A 20215-nucleotide genomic window follows, 5' to 3' on the forward strand; every position below is an offset into this window, starting at 1 on the left:
AAGAGCTCAGTGGCGAAAGCCTTTCCTCCTCCTTCTCTCTTCCTCTTCTGTCTACCTGTTCTCTTTTTCCTCTATCTTGCGTTTTTGTGTACCCGTTATAATTTCATCGCTTTCTTTTCTTTGGCTTCATCGTCAAAACCTATTGGGACTTTCTTACTGGGAATCACCTTGACGTCAGAACATATTGCGACGCCTCGCTGACACATCTCGCGGAATCTTGCGGACACATCTTGCAGACGCAATATATTCGCCATGAACCTAGAAAGGTTTTCACCTTAATTGCACTTGTCTCAATAGTAAGTGTTCTCACACAAGTCTCGTTTGCAGCTGCGAGGCAAGATTCTGAACGTTCAAAACGACGCTGCACAGTACAGAGTCCGTCATAGCTAACATACGCATTCGTTAAATCCAGAAACGCAGTTTTGGCTTGGAATTACGCGGTGCGAGCAAATTAAATAAAAAATGGTGTTTGAAGTAGACTTTTTCACATTCTCTTCAGGCGCCCCGAGTGAATAAAATAGTGGCGCTTTGGCTGCTGCACTCACCTTCCACGAAACCTTGAGAGACTGTGAACCGGTAGTGCGGACGGTCAATGACGAAGGCGCGCCAGAGGGAGCTGTGTGCAGGAGAGTATAAAACGTGCGAAGTTTCACTAAACGCGTCTTTGAAACAACGCTTACTACGGATAAGGGTAGAGAGAAATGAGATATGTACAAAATATGAAGCAGCACTGAAGAAGGTTAGAGGGAGAGCCTTAGTTCGCAAGCGGGGCCAACGTTTTGACAAGTCCACTTGTCGAGGCTCCTTCTCTAACCATATTACTACGGATAAGTAAGAGGACATTAAGCATTTTCAGGAGAACTGAAAACTATGTCGATATAGTGAGATCAAAATTAACTTTGCCTATGCTACAGAAGCATAGCTGGAATCCTGAATCAGAAAAGTATAAAAGGCTGCTGGCACAGACTTTGCGAAAAGTCACCTGACTGATTGGTTTCTTTCTCTGTTGTATAATGAAGCACTTATATCCTCCCTTGCTCCCCACATTCTTGTAATGCAATGGGAATCTCGTCCTCTGCTTTCAAGACCTTTTGACGTACCTTTAAGAAAACCGCAATGGCTCCGTTAAACGAGTGAGAGGTAAACGATGATGTCTGATAATTGTAGCAATGATGGCAATTAGAAAAAAAGCTGCGAAACTTATGTTGTTTTCTAGTTTAAATAAATACCAAGCAAGAGAGCCGTAGATCACTGCTTTTGGCATATACAGCATATCAACGCACATGTCCAACAAAGAGTTTTCTGCGACTGTCTGAGAGGCTCACCTTCTTCCCAAGTAGTCACCAGCACTTCGTCACTGGGTGCACCGGGTCCCAGTGAATTCTCGGCAATGACGCGCACTGAGTAGCGGCTGACCGGCTGCAGGCCACGAATGCTAGCCCGGGTGTCGGAACCCGGGACAACCATTTGCGAGACTGGCCCGTTCCAAGGGTCTGAAAGGAGTGCGCACACGACCCGCGCATTCATCCTCATGAAAGTACGTTCGTGCAAAGTGTGCATTTATAAACGCAGCTGTAAGCAGCTACAGTTCCTGATTAGATAAACAACGCTGTTGCAATTTCATACTATACAGAGCCTCTAGATTGGAATTTCGATTAGGATTTGCATGTAGAGGGCCTAGATAGTATAACAGTGCAATATCATTCAAGTCCCATTTAGCCTCATCAAGTATACCTAGAAAAGTAAAAAAAAAAAATATCTGTACAGCCTCTCGCGTTATATTCTGACTGCGCTTACACAACTTAACCAAACAGATAGGCGCCAGCTTCATGTTAATTCATCAGTCCTGCCGACGCAGGGCCGCATGCCACTGGCTGCCATCCTGAATCTGTTTTCAATGCATGTGACGATGCCGACGTTTGAAGGCAGATAAAGAAAGGCCGTCGGTGGCATGCAGACACTTTTATCTAAAAGTTATTTCCGCCACATATATTTCATATGGATATGAGAAATCGGTATATCGAACACAAATTTATTCGTGAAACTGCTTGCGAGAAGGAATCATTTGTCATTTAATACTCGATTATATTTGTTTTTCTTTCTTCTGAAAACCCCTCTAACTTGTTTCTGACTACGCGATAAACCCCTCCTCCCTCCCCCCCTCTCCCTGTTAAAACTGGATATGCGCTTTTCAATTTATTTCGTGGAAGCCTTCGATGAAGGGGTTGTCTCAGTGTTTATAACAGTGAAAGTGAAGACTGAAGTGACGAGTGAAATTATTAAATTGGTCATTCCAGCTGTTCCAGTGCAGAAAAGAAAACTTGTTTTTGAATGAGATGTATTTTTCGACAATGTTGGACACCCCAAGCGGATATAAAATCTTGATTGTACTCTGAAATAAAAGACTGCTCTGCTGCTAATAATACTACTTTCTGACTTTTTTTCTCTTTGACTGAACATAGGGAAAATTTGCTAGACATTTTGCTACTAGATTTAGCCCGCATGTTCTTTCCTCTTCTAAAGAAAAACATGTCCGCTTAGGCACACACACAAAAAAAAAATCGCTGTTTCCCGACTATAATTATCACCTTTTTCGAGTTTGTGCTGCAAGATGTATCGTGTTATGGGCACGTTGCCGTTGTAAGGTGTCTGCCACTGTACAGTTGCTGAACGACTTGTGTAGTTTGTCACAGTCACCCCTGTTGGACTGTCTGGAGGCTCTGGAAAAGAAAACATCACGCCGAGTGCACTTGGATGAAGCGCATAACGAAACACGCCTTGACGAAAGAACGAAAGGACGAGCGTATCCTGTCCGTGTCTCATTAAAATACTTTGTCTTATTGAGCATCTTGTGTTCTGACCTATGCAACAACTTTCGCCACAACGTGGTTTGCTAGCGCAATAACGCCGCTCATGGTACTGAAACGAAAAGCAGAGATTTCAAGCGATCTATCTTCACAAGGATGCAGTCTTTTTTAACAATCGGAAGGAGGAGCTGCCTGTAGTGCGAGTGAATACTGACGGGAAGACCAACGGCGGATGCACACCTGGAAAAAATGTTCTACTTATGAGGACATGTGAGACGGATGATTGAAATATCATGACTTTGGTGCTCTTTATTCGCGTAGCTAGTAACAAGCATCGAGGAATGGTCGAATACAATAACCAAATAAATCACCACTTATGGAGCACTTTGATACGGGGTAAAAGCGCTACATTTGCTCCTTCTTCAGCAGTTTCTTTCTAGAAAGCTGCATGCACAGATACTGCAGAAGGGAAAAATACAGCAACACGAAATCTACAGCCTGTTGTCGTATATGACATGAAAAACGATGCTAATAGTCAATTGAAGAAAACAACGCCTTATCTGTCGAATGCGAAAGAAGGCAACGAAAAATGTTCACACAAAAAGTTCGTTTCAGATTTGTTTTGTTGTTTCTATATTTTGAAAATATAAATTTTGTAATAAGATTTATAATTAATAAATGGTAAATAATTACAACGTACCGTGGTACACAGTTCACAACAGCGAGTTGTCGTGCTACTTTACGATTAGGCGGCTATTTGTTTTGGAGAGGTCGATTTACACTTGTGGTAACTCCAATTTTAGTGACAGCGAAGGCAACGTGAAATGATGATCACACTCTGAGTGCTACGCGCGGTCGCTCAAGCAATCCAATCGTCCTCATCATGCTGCCGTCCAACATGGCAGGCACACAGTCAAACTGTTGATAGGGAGAGGAAGAGGAGCGAAAATAAAACGAGGAGAATGCGGAGGGCACCGACAGTATGATCTCACACAACATGCCATCTGTATACAATTCTTGCAAGGACCAACAGAATGTGGCATATAACGCCGGCGATGAATGTCACGCGAGCAGGAAACCCAATTTCCAGATTTCGTTCTGTCGTATTCAGTTTTCGGGCAAAAGTTGACTGTACAGACATTACGTCAGTGATTGATTTGGAACTATTGCTCATGACACAAAAAAATTAGCTACCACTCATTCCTTGATGCGCTTATCACAGGTGCTAGCTGTTTGTCCGCAGTGTGGAACCAAAGTTATTGTATCATCGTTCCGAGCCCGACATAACGTGGTTTAGTCGCTTCGTATGCACACTGTAATGACATGTCTTGCGCCTGCAATCGACACAGGGGTCTTGACTTAAAAGCTCTTGAAAAGCTGGTAACAGCTGGTTATCGAGATTCTACCCCACCGCGCAGTGCGCGTTACGAAGCTGGTGCTTGCCGATAACACTCATCAGCCCCAGCTTATACGCCTGAGCAAAAGTTCCTGTTCGCACCATACTGCACAGCCCATGACCCTGATGTCGCCAGTAGTGACCTACCGCACATCGGGGCATTGCGTTTCTGCGTGCCGCTCTGAAGCTCCGGAGCCGTACAAAAATGTGCCGCATTTCAGCGATCGGCAGTAAGCGCCTAAGGCAAGGGAATGATGCGCCGTGCAGTGTCAACATGGGTTTGGTTTGATTCTGCGGGGTATTTTTGATGGCGACCTGGTCGCGATGTATGTTGGTCAGTGTGTTGGCATCACTTTTGTCGGCCAGGAAGAAGGGGGCAGGGGAGGTTGGGAGGGAAATGGGGAGAGGCGGGCGCACACAGCGCTGAACCGACGAATAAGTTCGATGGGGCCGAGTCCAAGAAATATCGCGCACTTGGCTCTCACTCTCAAGATATCCTTCTCTTCATTCTCTCCAGTCTCCAACTCTTGCTTCGCAGCTTAGCCAGATGTCACGTGATCGTATTGCCGTCAGGCAGACGCTGACGTGGACATTGCGAAGCCGGGGGCAGGTGGCACTTGGAAAACTGCTCTTCCGAGTTTTTTTCTCGTTATGCTGTACCTTTCGCACAGTTTACGACTTTTTTTCTGCCACTTGCAGCTAGCCCTGCAACAGGTGGGACCAGTGGGGCTAACACAAATCAATAGCCACAGTCTTAAATATGAACGGACCGCACGTCAACGTTCATGGGGGTTCCTGTCCGTGGGCCGGACGTTTGAGGCTTTTCAACAAGGAATAACTTGGCGTTTTCCGGCAATACGGTCTATCAAACAGAAGTTTGACATTCAATATGCGAAAGAAAAGTACACCTTTTCATAATTTTTTATTCTCTACGCGATAAACCAGTCCAGAATCACAAGGCTGACATTAGGATAGATGAAGCGGGCACGACGTAAATTTTCTACCAAAGTAAGCGAAGGACCAATGAAGTTCTTGGTCTATACAGAAACGTCAACAAGCTCATTTTTATTCATGTTTGACTCGGCTCCGCTCTCTGACAGGGCCAGCTCACATAGTATATGTATTTCAATCACATATGCAAAGTGTCTATGCTACAGCACATGCCGTTTAAAATCGATCAATTATCCGACCACAAAAGGTGGCATCTCCTAGCGGCTTGTAATGATTATGCGTACGGCGCAGCTACCAGATTGAACGAGGGCGTTCGGTTCCAGATCACAAGAAACAGCGAACGATCGCACATGTGATATTGTATCTCTAAGAATAGCGCACAACTCAGGCTTCGAGAAAGGTTGTTGTTTGAAATAAATAATTTGGAACCAGTCCACCTGGTGAACACAGCGGGAGACGAGCACTGAGGCTCATTTTACTACCTTTTTATAGTTTAGAGGACAGATGCGGGTTACGTGTTGCTTCGCTGCAGAAAATGAGGCCGAGGTAGGACCGATAAAGAAAAAAAAATCACGACAGGGTGAATGACTCCTGTTTGCCGACTACCCTTAGAATCCTCGTTCGTGTCAATTCACTTTGCTCCTGACTTAATCAGTAATATTTCAATTTTCGCCCTATTATCTCGCACAAACGTATCAGCCTCCAAAAGTGAGACACCATATTATGTGAAAGACCGCCCAGCATAGCATTAATTCTCTCTTTACCGAGCCTCACGAACTTGCCTTGCGTGGGGAGCGTGTTTAATTCGTTATTTAAGGCTCCCGAAAGACTGGACTCTGTCCTCACCCTGTCATCCCAATGGCGAAGCCCAAAGTGACATGCTTCGTGGTCTTGTGACGTCATAGAGCCCATCGACTAATCACTGCCTGGATATGACACCTGTCAATCACCACCTGACAGACCCATTCTTGTAATTTCTTGCTCCCACGCCGACAATACCAACTCTGGATTTTATGGGGAACGGGGCTTTTAACGGGACAGTGCTGAAAATTGGGGAGGCCCTGAAAGCTCCATCTTTAAGAGTACGTTGCGATATAACGGCTCCTGTCCACGGCTCTTCTTGCGGGTCTTCGTTCTCGTATACCCATTTTGTTACTCCCGTAATATCTGGTCCTTTATTTTGTACCTACCTCACTTATCTCGTGCGCAGTCACTACCATAAAGTCACAGGCTACCCAGTTATGTGAAATACCGCCCGACATATATATCTGTCAATACCGCTTTATCGAAGACCTATGGACGTACAGCCTTTGTAAAAAATACATTGTCCAAGAAGTTTGATTTTAAGCCCGAGGTCCCTGAAAGCCAGTATGGAATACCTAAGCTCGAGAAGGGTAAGAACAAGATTTCTAGTCACCTGCGAGATTGGGCATTGCAAATGCGAAACGAGCTCTCTTACATGGCTTTGGAGCAAATTCTTTGGACAGTATTTTTTTTAAAGAGACTGTACCTATTGTGGCCTAAGAGGTAGCGCATCTTACCCATCGCCCAATGCTCCTGGAAGTTTCGATATTCTACATAGTTCACCTATCGATGTGAAAGTAGAAGCCCGAGCTGGCGGCTTTTGTCATGTCATATGGTATCAACACATCGCAAAACCGGCCGAGCAATCAGTACGTGGCCATACCACCTGTCAGCTTCGACCTGCCAGAGCCTATCCCAGGATTTTTCGTTCGCAAGGCCATCAACGCCACTCACAACCTTGTCGACGTGACAACTGGGAGCAAAAAATCACCAGCATTGCTACCAGATGACAGCTGACGTGGCCAAACGCTCATTGGTCGTAGGGTTGTGCGACGTACATCGGCCGCGTGACATGTTGGATTGGACAAGAACTGCCGTCTTTTTGTAGTTGAACCCCCCAGGATCAAGTTAGTGCGACTGTTAGTGCGGCTTGGTTAATTAAGCGGGGCTTTATGTCCACGTCTGGTTGTGCTGCACATAATATCGTGGCTTATGACTCTATGCTAGAGAGTATTAGGGAAAAAGCCTTTATACGCCCATAGGTAGCAAAGTAACAGATAGCAAGGAAATAACAAACACATTTATCTTGCTCGAGCGTATAATGGCGAATATGCGCATTGAAAGATCGATAGGTGATTAAGAAGGCCTCTCACGCTGTAAAACACTCTGTTTTGTCAATATTACAAAGAAGAATAACGAGTAACAGCTCAGAACTTCATTTAATGTATATATTCTCGGAATAAAGCGCTGTTATTTGAAATACCATTTTTTTTACTCCACAGCGGTTTCTGTAAGACGAAAGCGGAATAAACAATAGGTAATTAATTATTAAATAATTAATTCTGCCACCAGTACGGTGCCCATCAGCGCTCCCTGTTAGCGATTATCATGTCTAAGCTAGAATAGCCAAAGAATTGCCTAGATCGTGCGGTGCTACATCTCGTTCTTAATGACCTCCTTGGTGGGGAATCTAAATAGAAGCTGGATTTGATTCTCGAATTTTGTTTCTCTCCAAACATAGCTCGACGGAACCGGCTCGCGTAGCGAGGCCCCGCCTCGGAGTAAATCTTGTGCGCTTTCCTCACTGAGACATGTGTACGCTTGCGGGTGTGTGCAAGAGTGGAAGCACTTTCTGAACAAAAAAAGCTATGATAAAGCTGTGAGATGTCATTAAACTTATAAAGATGCTCATACCTAACTTGTACTAATTTCATATCATACAAATATCATTCCACGTAGGAGAAATGTATTAGATTGTATGACATTGGTATGAGAAAATATGTATGTGGTTATTGTAGATCATAGTATTTCCCACTTGGGTTAGCTGCCTTTGCGAGTGAGACGTGCCGGCACCTTACATTTTCTCTAATTTAAACTAGAAAAAGTGGGGGGGGGGGGGGGGGGGGGGACGCATATAATTTTTTTGTTCCCTGCCAAGCGTGTGAGCTTTTTTTTTTTTTGCTTGGATATCTGTTCGTTCCCACTTCTGGCATTTCCCGAGCTTCTTAGATCGTTAGGGTTCATATCGATCCCACTTCTATCTCCATGCTCCCTGTCTGTAGTAATAAAGTGTCATTTCGGTGTCTTTTAGTCAGAGTTTTTTTGGTGTGTGATGTAGGATATTTACACTGCGTCCCACTCGTTGCACATATCCACAGCAGGTGTAAATGAATTTAGAGTGATAGCTCTAATAAGTGCATAAGGTGAGCACAGTTCCATGCCGATATCATGACCTTCAGCCAACTTCAATAGGTTTTCGGCGCTTATGCTAGCTTGTACGTAAGATAAAATCTTCAAACTACAGAAAAATCAGTGTTCACCCATGTCATGCCGGGCATTTGACCTTCGAGCAACCTCAAGGTGAAATCAACATGGATTTGGCGCTAATGCATGTTTCTCATGCCAAACATGACGTAGTAACAACAGTGTTAGCTCATGTCCTTGAACAATGACGTTGACATTGGTATTAAGTCTCGAGATCGTGACAACCACTACGCCGAGTGACACGGTTGGTGACGTGGCTTAACGTGGCCGATCACTGGTTACTCGATATGGGTTGTGTGAAGTAATGCTAGGACACGCTGTCACAAAAGTGGAGTGAGCTGCCAACTCGGGTTATTTCATTTGAGATTAGGGCTTGGTATAGGAATGAACTTTAACAGACCTTTTGGTTAACGAGTAAGGCACTCCATTCCTACGCCCCTCAGGCGCATTCGTGCGGCTTTATTCAAAGGGTGTTTTATATATTTGTCAGGTGCGATTCCTATTGGTCAAACAATGTCGCCAACGCAAGAAAAACCTACAGCATAACCACGAAAATCAATCGCTTGACCTTCGTTGTAACGAAGCTGAACCACTCCTAATTTTCAGGTCGTTAAAATAACCAACCTATATTTCCTACCCAAGAATTGGAGAGTTTCCCAAAGTTGGCTCTTTTATAAATAAGCGGACGAGGTAAACTGAGACCTTTTAATCTCGTAGAAAGTGGGCTGGCTTTAGCGTTAGGACGTACGCTTCCTGCTTTTTTAAAGCAAAACATAACACCTGTTCAAGCTGAACTGCATTGAACATGCTCTTTCGTATGTGGAATTTTCAAATGGGATAGCCCGTACTGTCTCCTTCGCTTTTTGTTTCCTTAGCGACACCATAACGAATACTGAAAAAGACAAAAGTACAACTGCATGGTTTCGAAATCATTCAAGCTTTCAGTGCTATACTTTGCGAGATTAAATGTTTTCCCGCTGTTCCCATGTACATACTCTAAACAGCGCTGCGAAAGATGAATGCAGAAAGCTCGTGAAAAGAAGTGTGGGTGCGTAACAGCGATGCTTTGTAGCATTCTTGCGAATCATTTCGGATACGTTTTGACTGCATTTCCATTGTCGGCTCTCAAACAACCTACGGTTTCCCAGACAACTGCAGAATTTCCCTCCTGAAACAAGGGACAGAAAGACCAGGAGATTTTAGGAACCATGCAACGAAGCCTTCATTTGTAATAAAGGTTGGTTGTTTTGTAGCGTTTAACGTCCCAAAGCGACTCATGCTATGAGAGACTCAGTTGCGGAGGACTCATTCCTAGGCTTCTTTAACGTGCACTGACATCACGCAGTACACGAGTGCCTGGTTATTGGCCTCAATCGAGAAGGAGATGCCACAGCCGGAATTCGATCCGACGTCTTTGGGCTAAATATTCAGCACTCTAACGACTGAGTGACCGCGATGAGCTGTTTGTAACAAAGACAGCATTCATACTTGTCTATGAACCGTAGACATAACCCACATAGAGTTTGTCACCCCTGCGGCGTTTATAGATGTGGTATAGTTACTGCAGGCCGATGGTGATATCGGCCCACGGGCTTCCTATCGTTGCTTTCTTGAGGTATTCCGGCGACACGGGAGTTTAGTTTTTTTTCTGGAGGCAAAAGCTACAACATGCAACATTACCAGGGACTTCATGTCTCACCACCGTGCATATTTTGGCACTTTAATAAATTTCGCTGTGTACTTTATTAAAAAATATATAACTGAAAAGACGAATAAACGGCGGAATTTAAGGTTACGAATAAGAGGAATAGGTATAACAGGGAAGAATATGCGATATACACAGACCTTGGATGACGACTTGGAAGTGAGTTGAGTCCTCCCCGTAAGCGTTTTTGGCCTTGCAGGAGTAGACTCCAGAGTCATTTCGAGTTGCTTGGGCAATTCTCAGCTCCGATAGACACTCACTGCCAGATTTTTCTTTATCCTTTATTTCATACCTTTTCCAAAAAAGAAAGCAAAAAACCTCCTAAATCAATGCATGATTAGAGACGGTTTCAAATTTTGCGTGCAATGTGCAAAATGTACGATTTCCTGCATATATCACGCCGTTAACCTGCGAACCTTGCGTCTCCAAGTTGCCGCACAAAAATGAACGCGATCAATAAGACACTAATTTTATCAACTATTGTTATACATGAAAACGACTCAAGATGAGCCTGTTCCTCTCTTAAAGACAAAACTAAACACAAAAAAGAGGGTAGTAAACAACTAGACACGCCTTTCCTTATCAGAACTCGCTATTTGGCTCGTGCGATCCACACAAATCGTACCTCTATCCAATTCGTATAAGTAGACCCATATTTTGTTTATACATTTCCATTATTATTAATTTAAATTTTTATCTTGATAAATGTAGGGACATTTAGGGGAGGAGGTGTGAACTAAGCTAAAGAAAGACTGATTTGATGGTCGATGTCCGATCTAGAGCCTGCTTACGCGGCCCAGTTTGCGTTCTTTGAGCGTGCACTGGCGCAAAAGCAATACAAATCTGTGTAGAAAAAGCTATATTTCATACTTCATTTTATGTCCCATCTTAAACTCGGCGTCTCCAAAGAACAGTGATAGGCTCAGTGTGATACTAGCAGGAGCTTTGTGAGCGTAAGAGCAAGAAGTTTTAAATTTTACAAGTATTGAAAAACACCATTCTATCGACCATGCGACGGCATATACCAAGAAGAAACATGTATATATAACCATGTTTTTCAAAACAAAAATAGGCATGAAAATTCGAAAAAGCAAAATAAAAATAAACTGTTGCGAAGCATGAGAACATTATTTGCCTCTCACTGTCCATAGGCTTCTGGTTTTTCTCCCATGAGTAGAGCATTGGAGTGTCTCCGATAGCTAGACAGCTTGCGTGGAAATCTTCGCCTTTCCGAATGAGGAAACTTCGATGCTTTGCCTCGAACCTGGGTGGAACTGCATTAGAGATAGTGCACTCATTACAATAAACACATGCTTATGGACCTTCATATAAGGGAAGAATTTTGTTAATGAATACATTTGTACTACGCAATACCATTCTCATATTCGCACGACGTGAGCTTTGTAGAGGACGCTACTACGTGAACATTTCATTTGTCGGTCAGGACTTGTAACGGAAAGGCCATCTCATTACGTTTTACATGGGTGCTATATAAACAATAACTAGATGGGTTTTTAGTAAGATTTTCGATAATAAAAGACGCGAATATGTAACTTGCAAAAAGTTTTATAGAGGACGATTGATAACTCGAAACTTGCACAGATTCTTGTTAATGAAAGGTGTTTTACTTACAGATTGCATGTTATACATTTCCCTGACGTGAAGTCTTCACCGTCGCGTCACTCATAAATGCACAAAGACCAGCTTCCTAGCTATAATTACATAAACAAGGCTTCAAGAATCCTTATTTGAATTTTAGTTTTGTTTCTCGCCAGGAACATTGTGGCGATTTACAGACCAAAAAGATTCAGATTTTTCTTTCTGAAATTTTGTTACCAGTAAAGCAGAATTTGCTTGCAGACTCTTTTCAAATTCAGACATAATACTGGCACCTGAAATGCAACAAAGCTTTAATTAATACTTGCTCCCCCTGTAACCATAATTATAAAAAATTTCTTAGCTTTATATCAGGAAATTTTACTGAAAAAAGGAGTTCTCGTTGGAATAAAACGAACTGGTTGATTTTTTGTCCAATGCGCAGAAAATGCACTGACGCAGAGAAAAACCCTAGTTTCAGAAAAACAGCTCCAGAATGTAGACGCACAGATCACCTCTCCGCTCAGCAATGAAAACAAAAGTGGGAGAGGGCATTCGAGTGTGGAGACTCACCTTGCACACTGAGGTAGGCCACTTTGCTGATTCCAGCTCCGATACCATTGTATGCCTCGCACAAATAATAGCCTCGATCTGATTCCTCCACTTCCCGAATCTCTAGGCTTCCATTGACGAAATGGTGGTTTCGAAAGTTGTAATGAACGTACGAAAAATTTCGAGGCTGGCTCTCTACAAAAGAAAAACGTCAGATATTGCCGTCAAATAGAGTAAATAATCGATTTAGACAACTGATAAATCATTAAGACAATACGATGTGACAATTGCGCGATGTGCACATAGTGTTTGACACTTCGGAATATATTTATTACGATTTCTTAAATGCTATACCACTGTAATGAGTGTCGTAGTGGGGCGATAGATAGTTGCATCGAAACACATACGCTGTCGTGACGCTGGGGCTACGTCGACCCGGCCTTCACTTGGTAGCGTGCAGAGACTCGGGGTTGAAGTAGGATTGAATCTTCGAAGTTGGTGGAATATGTACAAGCAGGTTTACTGGCACTTTGAGAAAACGTATTTACAAGAATATTTACATGAAAAAGAAGGGTACATCAGCAAAATGACAAGCGTTAAGAGTTCATAGCGAGAAGCGACTGGATGAGCCGTTTACCCAGGGCCCAGAGCGACATTTCGTGCTCTGCAGCGTCCTTAAAACCCCCCCTATGTCCAGCCCCTCTCTGAAGATGCTGACCAACCAAATCCAGGGCACGCCCCTCAGGTATCGGCATCCAATCGAACACATCACTGCACTGATGGTCTGAAGCACTGACTGGTCCGGCATTCATTCGTTGGGCGTGATCACTTGTTGGCGGGAAAAGCTTGGGAACGGCGAGGAGAGGAGGTACATTTCTATTCTTCAGCAAAGAAACCACAGGCTGGTTCTGACAAGGGGTTTTACTTCTCAGAAACCCGAGTGCACGTGGCGCCGCATAGGGCTCCCAACATGGTCCCTTTTCGACAATTGCAAATCTTTCCTGCATTCCCGGGAAATCACTTAATGGCCGTATGAGTCATGCTCCTTTCTTGTCCTGCACGTCAGCGGACATGTCACTCTGTCGTCTCCTTTGGATAGGAGGCATTCATCACTGGAGGATAGCACTTCTCGACTGGAAGGGTGAACAAAAGAAAGAAAGCACTTCCTGCTATTTCCCGCAGGGGGACGTTTCTTTGTGTTTTTCCAGACGTTCTCTTGACAGGGTCAATTTGGCATCTGCAGGTTGTCCACAAAGCAAAACATGCTTACAAAACAGGATTCCTGGAAACAGGCTCACTTAGAGCCATTGGACCATCACCACATATTCACAAAACTTATCCATGCCCACAGGCGAACAATAGAGCGCGCAATTGCGGATGCTTGGTCGTAACAGCCTCCTCCCCCGCCAGAAGAGTCTCGGAGGGCAGCAGTCCCAGCTGCTGCATGAAGAGACGACTTAATGGTCTGCACGTGAACGCTTGAACCTCGCTGTTGCTTGTCGCGTTGTCTTGATTGTTGTAGGCCAAATTGTTCGAGCTGTCTGAAACTCAACCACATGTCGAAGCAAGCACTCGGCTCCCGTCTGAAGAGACCAGGTTAAAAGAAAACTGCCATTGTTGTTCGAGAAAAGCCCACTCTCAAGACGTTCGGGACCCACGTATGCCTAGAAAACCAAACGTGCTGCTTTACATAGTCACACATATACAAGCGCACGGAAAAAAAAAAAAAAACTTGATTATCAATTTCGATACATGGTGAGGAACATCTCGGACCGCTTAGAAAGAGCGGCTAAGCGCGTCCGCATTCCCATTTAACTTCCCCTTTTTGTATCTTATTTCAAAATTGTACTGCTGTAAAATCAAGCTCCACCTAAGAAGGCGACTGTTCTTCGATGTCGCAGTTTGCAGCCAAGCCAGGGGACAATGGTCCGTCTCTACGGTGAATTTGGCCCCTCTAAGATAGCACTGCAATTTTTGAATGGCCCATACAATGCAAGCGCACTCTTTCTCTGACGCGCAATAAGCCCTTTCTCTAGAACTCAGTTTTCTGCTCAGGTAGAGCACGGGGTGCTCATTACCGTCGTCATCTCTCTGGCAGAGAACAGCACCTAACCCTCGATCACTGGCATCACACTGGACCGTGAATTCTCGGGCATAGTCTGGAGCTCGCAATACCGGACGGCTAATCAGCACAGCCTTCAGGTTTACGAAGGAGGCTTCCTTTTGTTCGTCCCAGACTACATTTGTCGGTTCTGTCTTGCGGAGAGCGTCGGTCAGAGGGCTAGCCAAAGCTGAATAGTTAGGGATGTAGTGATTGTAGTATCCCGTCAGACCTAGGAATGCTCGAATTTCCGTCTTCGTGCTCGGCCGCGGGTAGTCTGCTACCGCAGAAATCTTAATCTCGCTGGGTTTCCTGAAACCTTGACCTACATTGTGACCCAAGTAGTCCACGGTCGCCCTTGCCAGGCAACATTTCTCGGCCTTTACGGTTAGTCCAGCTTGACGCAAAAGGCTCAGTACAGCTCTTAGATGTACCATATGGTCCGCCCATGAGTCGGAAAAAACCGCAATGTCATCTAAATAAGGCACTGCGAATGTTTCACACCCCTTTAAAACCCTATCCATGAGTCGGGAAAAACAAAATGGAGCATTTTTGAGCCCGAAACTCATCATTGTTGGCTGGTAGCTGCCCGTCGGAGTGACGAAAGCCGCGTATCTGCTGGCGCGTTCAGTGAGCGGTACTTGCCAGTATCCTCGAGTAAGGTCCAGCGTAGTCACATATGCCGCTCTACTGACCTGTTCTACTCTCTCCTCAATATTCGGAATAGGATACACTTGATCCCTGGTGAGAGAATTTAGCTTTCGGTAGTCTACCACAGGCCTAGGGTCTTTACCTGGAGCTTCTACTAAGATCATAGGCGAAGCATAATCGCTTTCCGAGGGTTTTATTACTCCTAATTCCAGCATGCGAGTTACTTCCCTATCCAGAATTTCTCTTTGCCTTGGAGAGAATCGGTAGCACCTTGATCGCACTGGCACGTCTGAAGTCAGCTCAATATCGTGCTCAGTCAAATCAGTCCTGCCTGGCCTGTCCACGAAGCAGGCCTCAAACTCTGTTATTATTTCGCCCAGATCGGACAGCTGGGGTTTCTTTAGTTCTCCTCTCTGCTCTGTCTTTTTGAGAAGCTCCTGAGCGTTGCTTCCTTTTCCGCTGAGGCAAATCAAGTTATCCCCCATCTCCTCGGGAAGGTTTAACGTTAGATTTACCACGGCTTCCCTCTGCACATAAGGCTTCATAAGATTGCAATGATAAATGCGCACTGCTTTACGCCTATTGGGGACTTTCACTGCGTAGTTAGTGTCAGAAAGCTCTGCAACGACTTTAGCAGGTCCTTCCCACTGTACTTCGAGCTTATTCTTGGGATCATTGGCTTGCTCCATAGCTAAGTCCTCTCGGGTTCCACTTAGAAGTCTCGTGAGATTATTAGACACTGGCGGCAAGAGGTTATTCTCAAGAACGCCCTCGTTCCGCGTCTCATCAAGCTCACTTTCAAGTTGACCTATTTGAGATGCCTCGCTCTCAAAGTTTTCTGACCTGCTGTCTTCCGCTTCGACCACTGTTTTAACTGCCGTTTCCTCCGCTGTGGATTTTTCTGGAATGAGCAGTGTAGCTAGTTCTCGCGCCTTTGAACGTGTTAAGGCTTGCACAACTCTGTCTCCGAAAAGGATGCCCCTCTTTCGCAGCAGCATGTCCGATTTGTTGGAGAACAAATACGGATAGCACTTAGGAAGCTTTCCTGAAACGGCAGCCTCGGTTGTTAATTCGCCGAAAGGGCCCTCGATGACCACGTTCGCGATCGGCAAGCACACACTCTGTTCCTCAACTACCTGTCGGATCCATGCACACTGTCCTGTATAGTCGGAAGGCGACACATACGCCGGATGGACAACATCCATCGTTGCGGCCGAATCGCGCAGTACCTTGCAAGACTTCCCGTTGACTACTAGGTCATGCAGGTAGGGTTCCAAAAGCTGCATATTTTCATCGCAGTCACTGACATACGAGAAAGCAAACCTTTCTTTCCGGCAGTTGACGGCAATGTGACCCTGCTCATTACACCTAAAGCATGTGAGCGGCTTCCTAGCCTCAAACTTTTTCTTTGTGTTCTGCGCGTTGGTCACTTCCCCACTTTTCTCACTGCCGTCCTTTCTAGGGCGTTTGCCTGAAGAAGCCTTCCTTTCTTCGTTTGCAAATCTAGCAAAGTGCCTTTTCTGACAATTATTCACACTCAACTTGGGATTGCGGAGCCTATCCACTGCTGGGTTGCTGAATTGTCGGCGCGAAGCGTACTCCTCAATGAGTTCGGCAGCTTCAGTTGCCGACTTAATTTCGCCTCGGTCCTGTAACCAATTTCTTTCTTTTTCTGGGAGGCAGCTAAAAAACTGCTCCAAAAGAATTCGCTCGACTACAGCGTCCCTATCACTGTAGGAATCAGTGCTCTTTAGCCACTCGCCCAAATTAACTCTTAAATTGTACAGGAATTCAGGGTAACTCTCGTCCCTGGTCTTACTAGCGTTCCGAAAACGTTGTCTGAACGCCTCGGCGCTAAGCCTATACTTTTTCAGAAGGCAAGCCTTGACCTTCTCGTAGTTGTCCGCGTCCTCCTTGCTTAGCCGCGCGACAACCTCCGCTGCCTCGCAGGGCAGAACCGTCAATAATCTCTGAGACCAAGTGTCTCGCTGGAAGGACAGTTTTTCGCAGGTTCGCTCAAAGTTAGCCAGATACAGACCGATATCCCCTGATATCACATATGGCTGCATGTACTTTGACATCTTGAAATCTGCCTCCTTGTTGAGAAGAGGTACCGCTAGCTGGGGACAATTGCCCGACCTCTTGCTCAACTCTAGTTCTAATTTCCGGAGCTCAATTTCTTGGTCCAGCTTTTTTGCTTCTCTTTCACGCTTCTTTTCCTCTTTTTCCCACTCACGTTCGCGCTCCCTTTCCTCTTTTTCCCTCTCAAGTTCACGCTCACGCCTCTTTTCCTCTTTTTCCCGCTCTTTCTGCTGTCTGAGCTGCTCCTTTTTTTGACCGATGAGGTTCCATGCTTCACTGAGCTCCTCATCATCGGTTCCCAGATCAGTGATTGCCTTTATAATCAAGGGTTTTCGTGCCAAACCACTTGTATCAATTCCCAATTCCTCACACAATTGCAACAGGTCCGGTTTCTGCAGCTTTTGTAGGTCCATGATCGCTCCGAGTGTCGGCTACTTCCAAAACAACTGTGCAAACTACCAAACCTAAAGGCGTTTCAACACTTTTTACCAGTTCTAAAATCTAACCCTGTTCTAGAACCTGGTCCACATCAGAAGAACAGCCAAGCACTCACCCACACATGCGATCGATGTTCCGAGCTGCTCTCTTGTTGGCCGATTGTTGCTCCTGCTTGTTGCTTGAGATGCCACCTCCGATCACCAGATGTTGTGGCTTATAGATTCTGATCCACCTCGAATCACCAGATGTTGTGGCTTGTAGATTCAGATCCCACCTCCAGTCATCAGATGTTGTGGCTTGTAAATTCAGATCCCACCGCTGATCACCAGTTGTCGTGACGCTGGGGCTACGTCGACCCGGCCTTCACTTGGTAGCGTGCAGAGACTCGGGGTTGAAGTAGGATTGAATCTTCGAAGTTGGTGGAATATGTACAAGCAGGTTTACTGGCACTTTGAGAAAACGTATTTACAAGAATATTTACATGAAAAAGAAGGGTACAACAGCAAAATGACAAGCGTTAAGAGTTCATAGCGAGAAGCGACTGGATGAGCCGTTTACCCAGGGCCCAGAGCGACATTTCGTGCTCTGCAGCGTCCTTAAAACCCCCCCTATGTCCAGCCCCTCTCTGAAGATGCTGACCAACCAAATCCAGGGCACGCCCCTCAGGTATCGGCATCCAATCGAACACATCACTGCACTGATGGTCTGAAGCACTGACTGGTCCGGCATTCATTCGTTGGGCGTGATCACTTGTTGGCGGGAAAAGCTTGGGAACGGCGAGGAGAGGAGGTACATTTCTATTCTTCAGCAAAGAAACCACAGGCTGGTTCTGACAAGGGGTTTTACTTCTCAGAAACCCGAGTGCACGTGGCGCCGCATAGGGCTCCCAACATGGTCCCTTTTCGACAATTGCAAATCTTTCCTGCATTCCCGGGAAATCACTTAATGGCCGTATGAGTCATGCTCCTTTCTTGTCCTGCACGTCAGCGGACATGTCACTCTGTCGTCTCCTTTGGATAGGAGGCATTCATCACTGGAGGATAGCACTTCTCGACTGGAAGGGTGAACAAAAGAAAGAAAGCACTTCCTGCTATTTCCCGCAGGGGGACGTTTCTTTGTGTTTTTCCAGACGTTCTCTTGACAGGGTCAATTTGGCATCTGCAGGTTGTCCACAAAGCAAAACATGCTTACAAAACAGGATTCCTGGAAACAGGCTCACTTAGAGCCATTGGACCATCACCACATATTCACAAAACTTATCCATGCCCACAGGCGAACAATAGAGCGCGCAATTGCGGATGCTTGGTCGTAACAACGCTACTCTTGTCATAGTAGACAGCTTGCTAGTAGATTGTACATCTACATTCGTTGAACGTGGGACCACCTTAACATTTGCTCATGATCCAAATGCTTCCTTAGCTTTCTCTATCCCACAAGATTCCTGCAGTACAACTCCTCTTCAGAAAAAAAAAATAACTGCTATACTTCGCCCGAAATTAGGCTTAAATATTGCAGATTTGGATACTTAGATTAAATAAGATATTTACTAAAACGCAAACATTAATTCTTTTGGAAATGCCACGAAAACAAAATACGCAATCTCGTGAAACTACATCGTACTTCGATATACGATACGTATGTTGTCATAGCGATATCTTATAATGCACTGCATTGTATTCTAAATTTATCTGGTTTATAAGCGAGTGATCACAAATAAGAGAGTGAACTGAAGTTTTTTCTTACTTTCGCCTTTCTTCCAAGTTACAGAGGGAGTTGGATAACCGTCCGATGAGCAATGTAAGACCACCGAAGCCCCTAGAACGACTGAGACGTTCTGAGGTTCCGTCTTCCAACGAGGACTCACTTGAATAGAGAAGGAACAAGAAGAAACAAACACCCATTTAAGAGAGATAAATAGTAGAATAGAAAGACAGGGAGGTTAACTAGGAGATGCCCAGTAGGCTACCCTACACGTGGGGAGGGGAATAAAGGGAGAAAAAAGAAATCACGCAACAAAACCATTGTGCTTAGTGTGAGAAATACTGTTTGCAAAGGCATTCACTACATTCGGTGCCTGCTCTTCGTAATGATCAATAGTATTCTGTTGAAAAAAAAATTATGGCTGGTTGTTAAAATTCACGATTTGTGCTTAGTACTCGTGCTTGACATGGAGCTCCAGGTGTGACATGAGGTAAAAAAAAGAAAAAAAATGATCTTTCGTGTCAAATGTGACATGTTTATCCACAGATACGACAGCAACATTGCTGCCTTGGTTTTTGTGTTGTTTTTATGTGTGAATCTTATATATGTGTGTTCTCGTTATTAAAATTTCAGTTGATAGTTTGCGCTCCAGTGTCACGTGTCGTTTTCTACGTCTGTTTTTTATAAACGCAACTATGTTCAAACGTGACTTGACATTCCCTGGTATCGTTTTCTCCACACCGGTATTTAGGGTTGTTGGCGTGCTTAAAATACTATAAATACCATATTTTTTGTTGCATGAGTTCTTACTTGCAATTCTGCGTCAGAAGGTAGCATGGTTTAGTGTTCTGTTACTACGATGAATAAATTTAACTTAATATTTCTTGTAGTTCTTCCAATATTGCTTTCAACAGCCTAGTGATTATTGCGACATTATAGTACATTAT

General features: G+C 44.7%; 1 protein-coding gene across 1 annotated transcript in view; it reads right to left on the reverse strand.

The window, feature by feature from the left end:
- Positions 1-20215, reverse strand: part of LOC146191667 (cell adhesion molecule Dscam1-like) — an 81352-nt gene that overhangs the window by 20542 nt on the left and 40595 nt on the right. Inside the window, exons 11-17 of the mRNA XM_084600361.1 lie at positions 19311-19430; positions 12317-12490; positions 11283-11421; positions 10288-10439; positions 2589-2720; positions 1326-1493; positions 546-616 (exon numbers count right to left, since the gene is read on the reverse strand). Coding sequence (XP_084456487.1) covers positions 546-616; positions 1326-1493; positions 2589-2720; positions 10288-10439; positions 11283-11421; positions 12317-12490; positions 19311-19430 — 956 coding nt within the window. The remainder of the gene's footprint in view (positions 1-545; positions 617-1325; positions 1494-2588; positions 2721-10287; positions 10440-11282; positions 11422-12316; positions 12491-19310; positions 19431-20215) is intronic.

Source organism: Amblyomma maculatum, chromosome 4, assembly GCF_055883805.1.
Source record: "Amblyomma maculatum isolate TAMU_Amacu chromosome 4, ASM5588380v1, whole genome shotgun sequence".
NCBI classification, from domain to species: Eukaryota; Metazoa; Arthropoda; class Arachnida; order Ixodida; family Ixodidae; genus Amblyomma; species Amblyomma maculatum.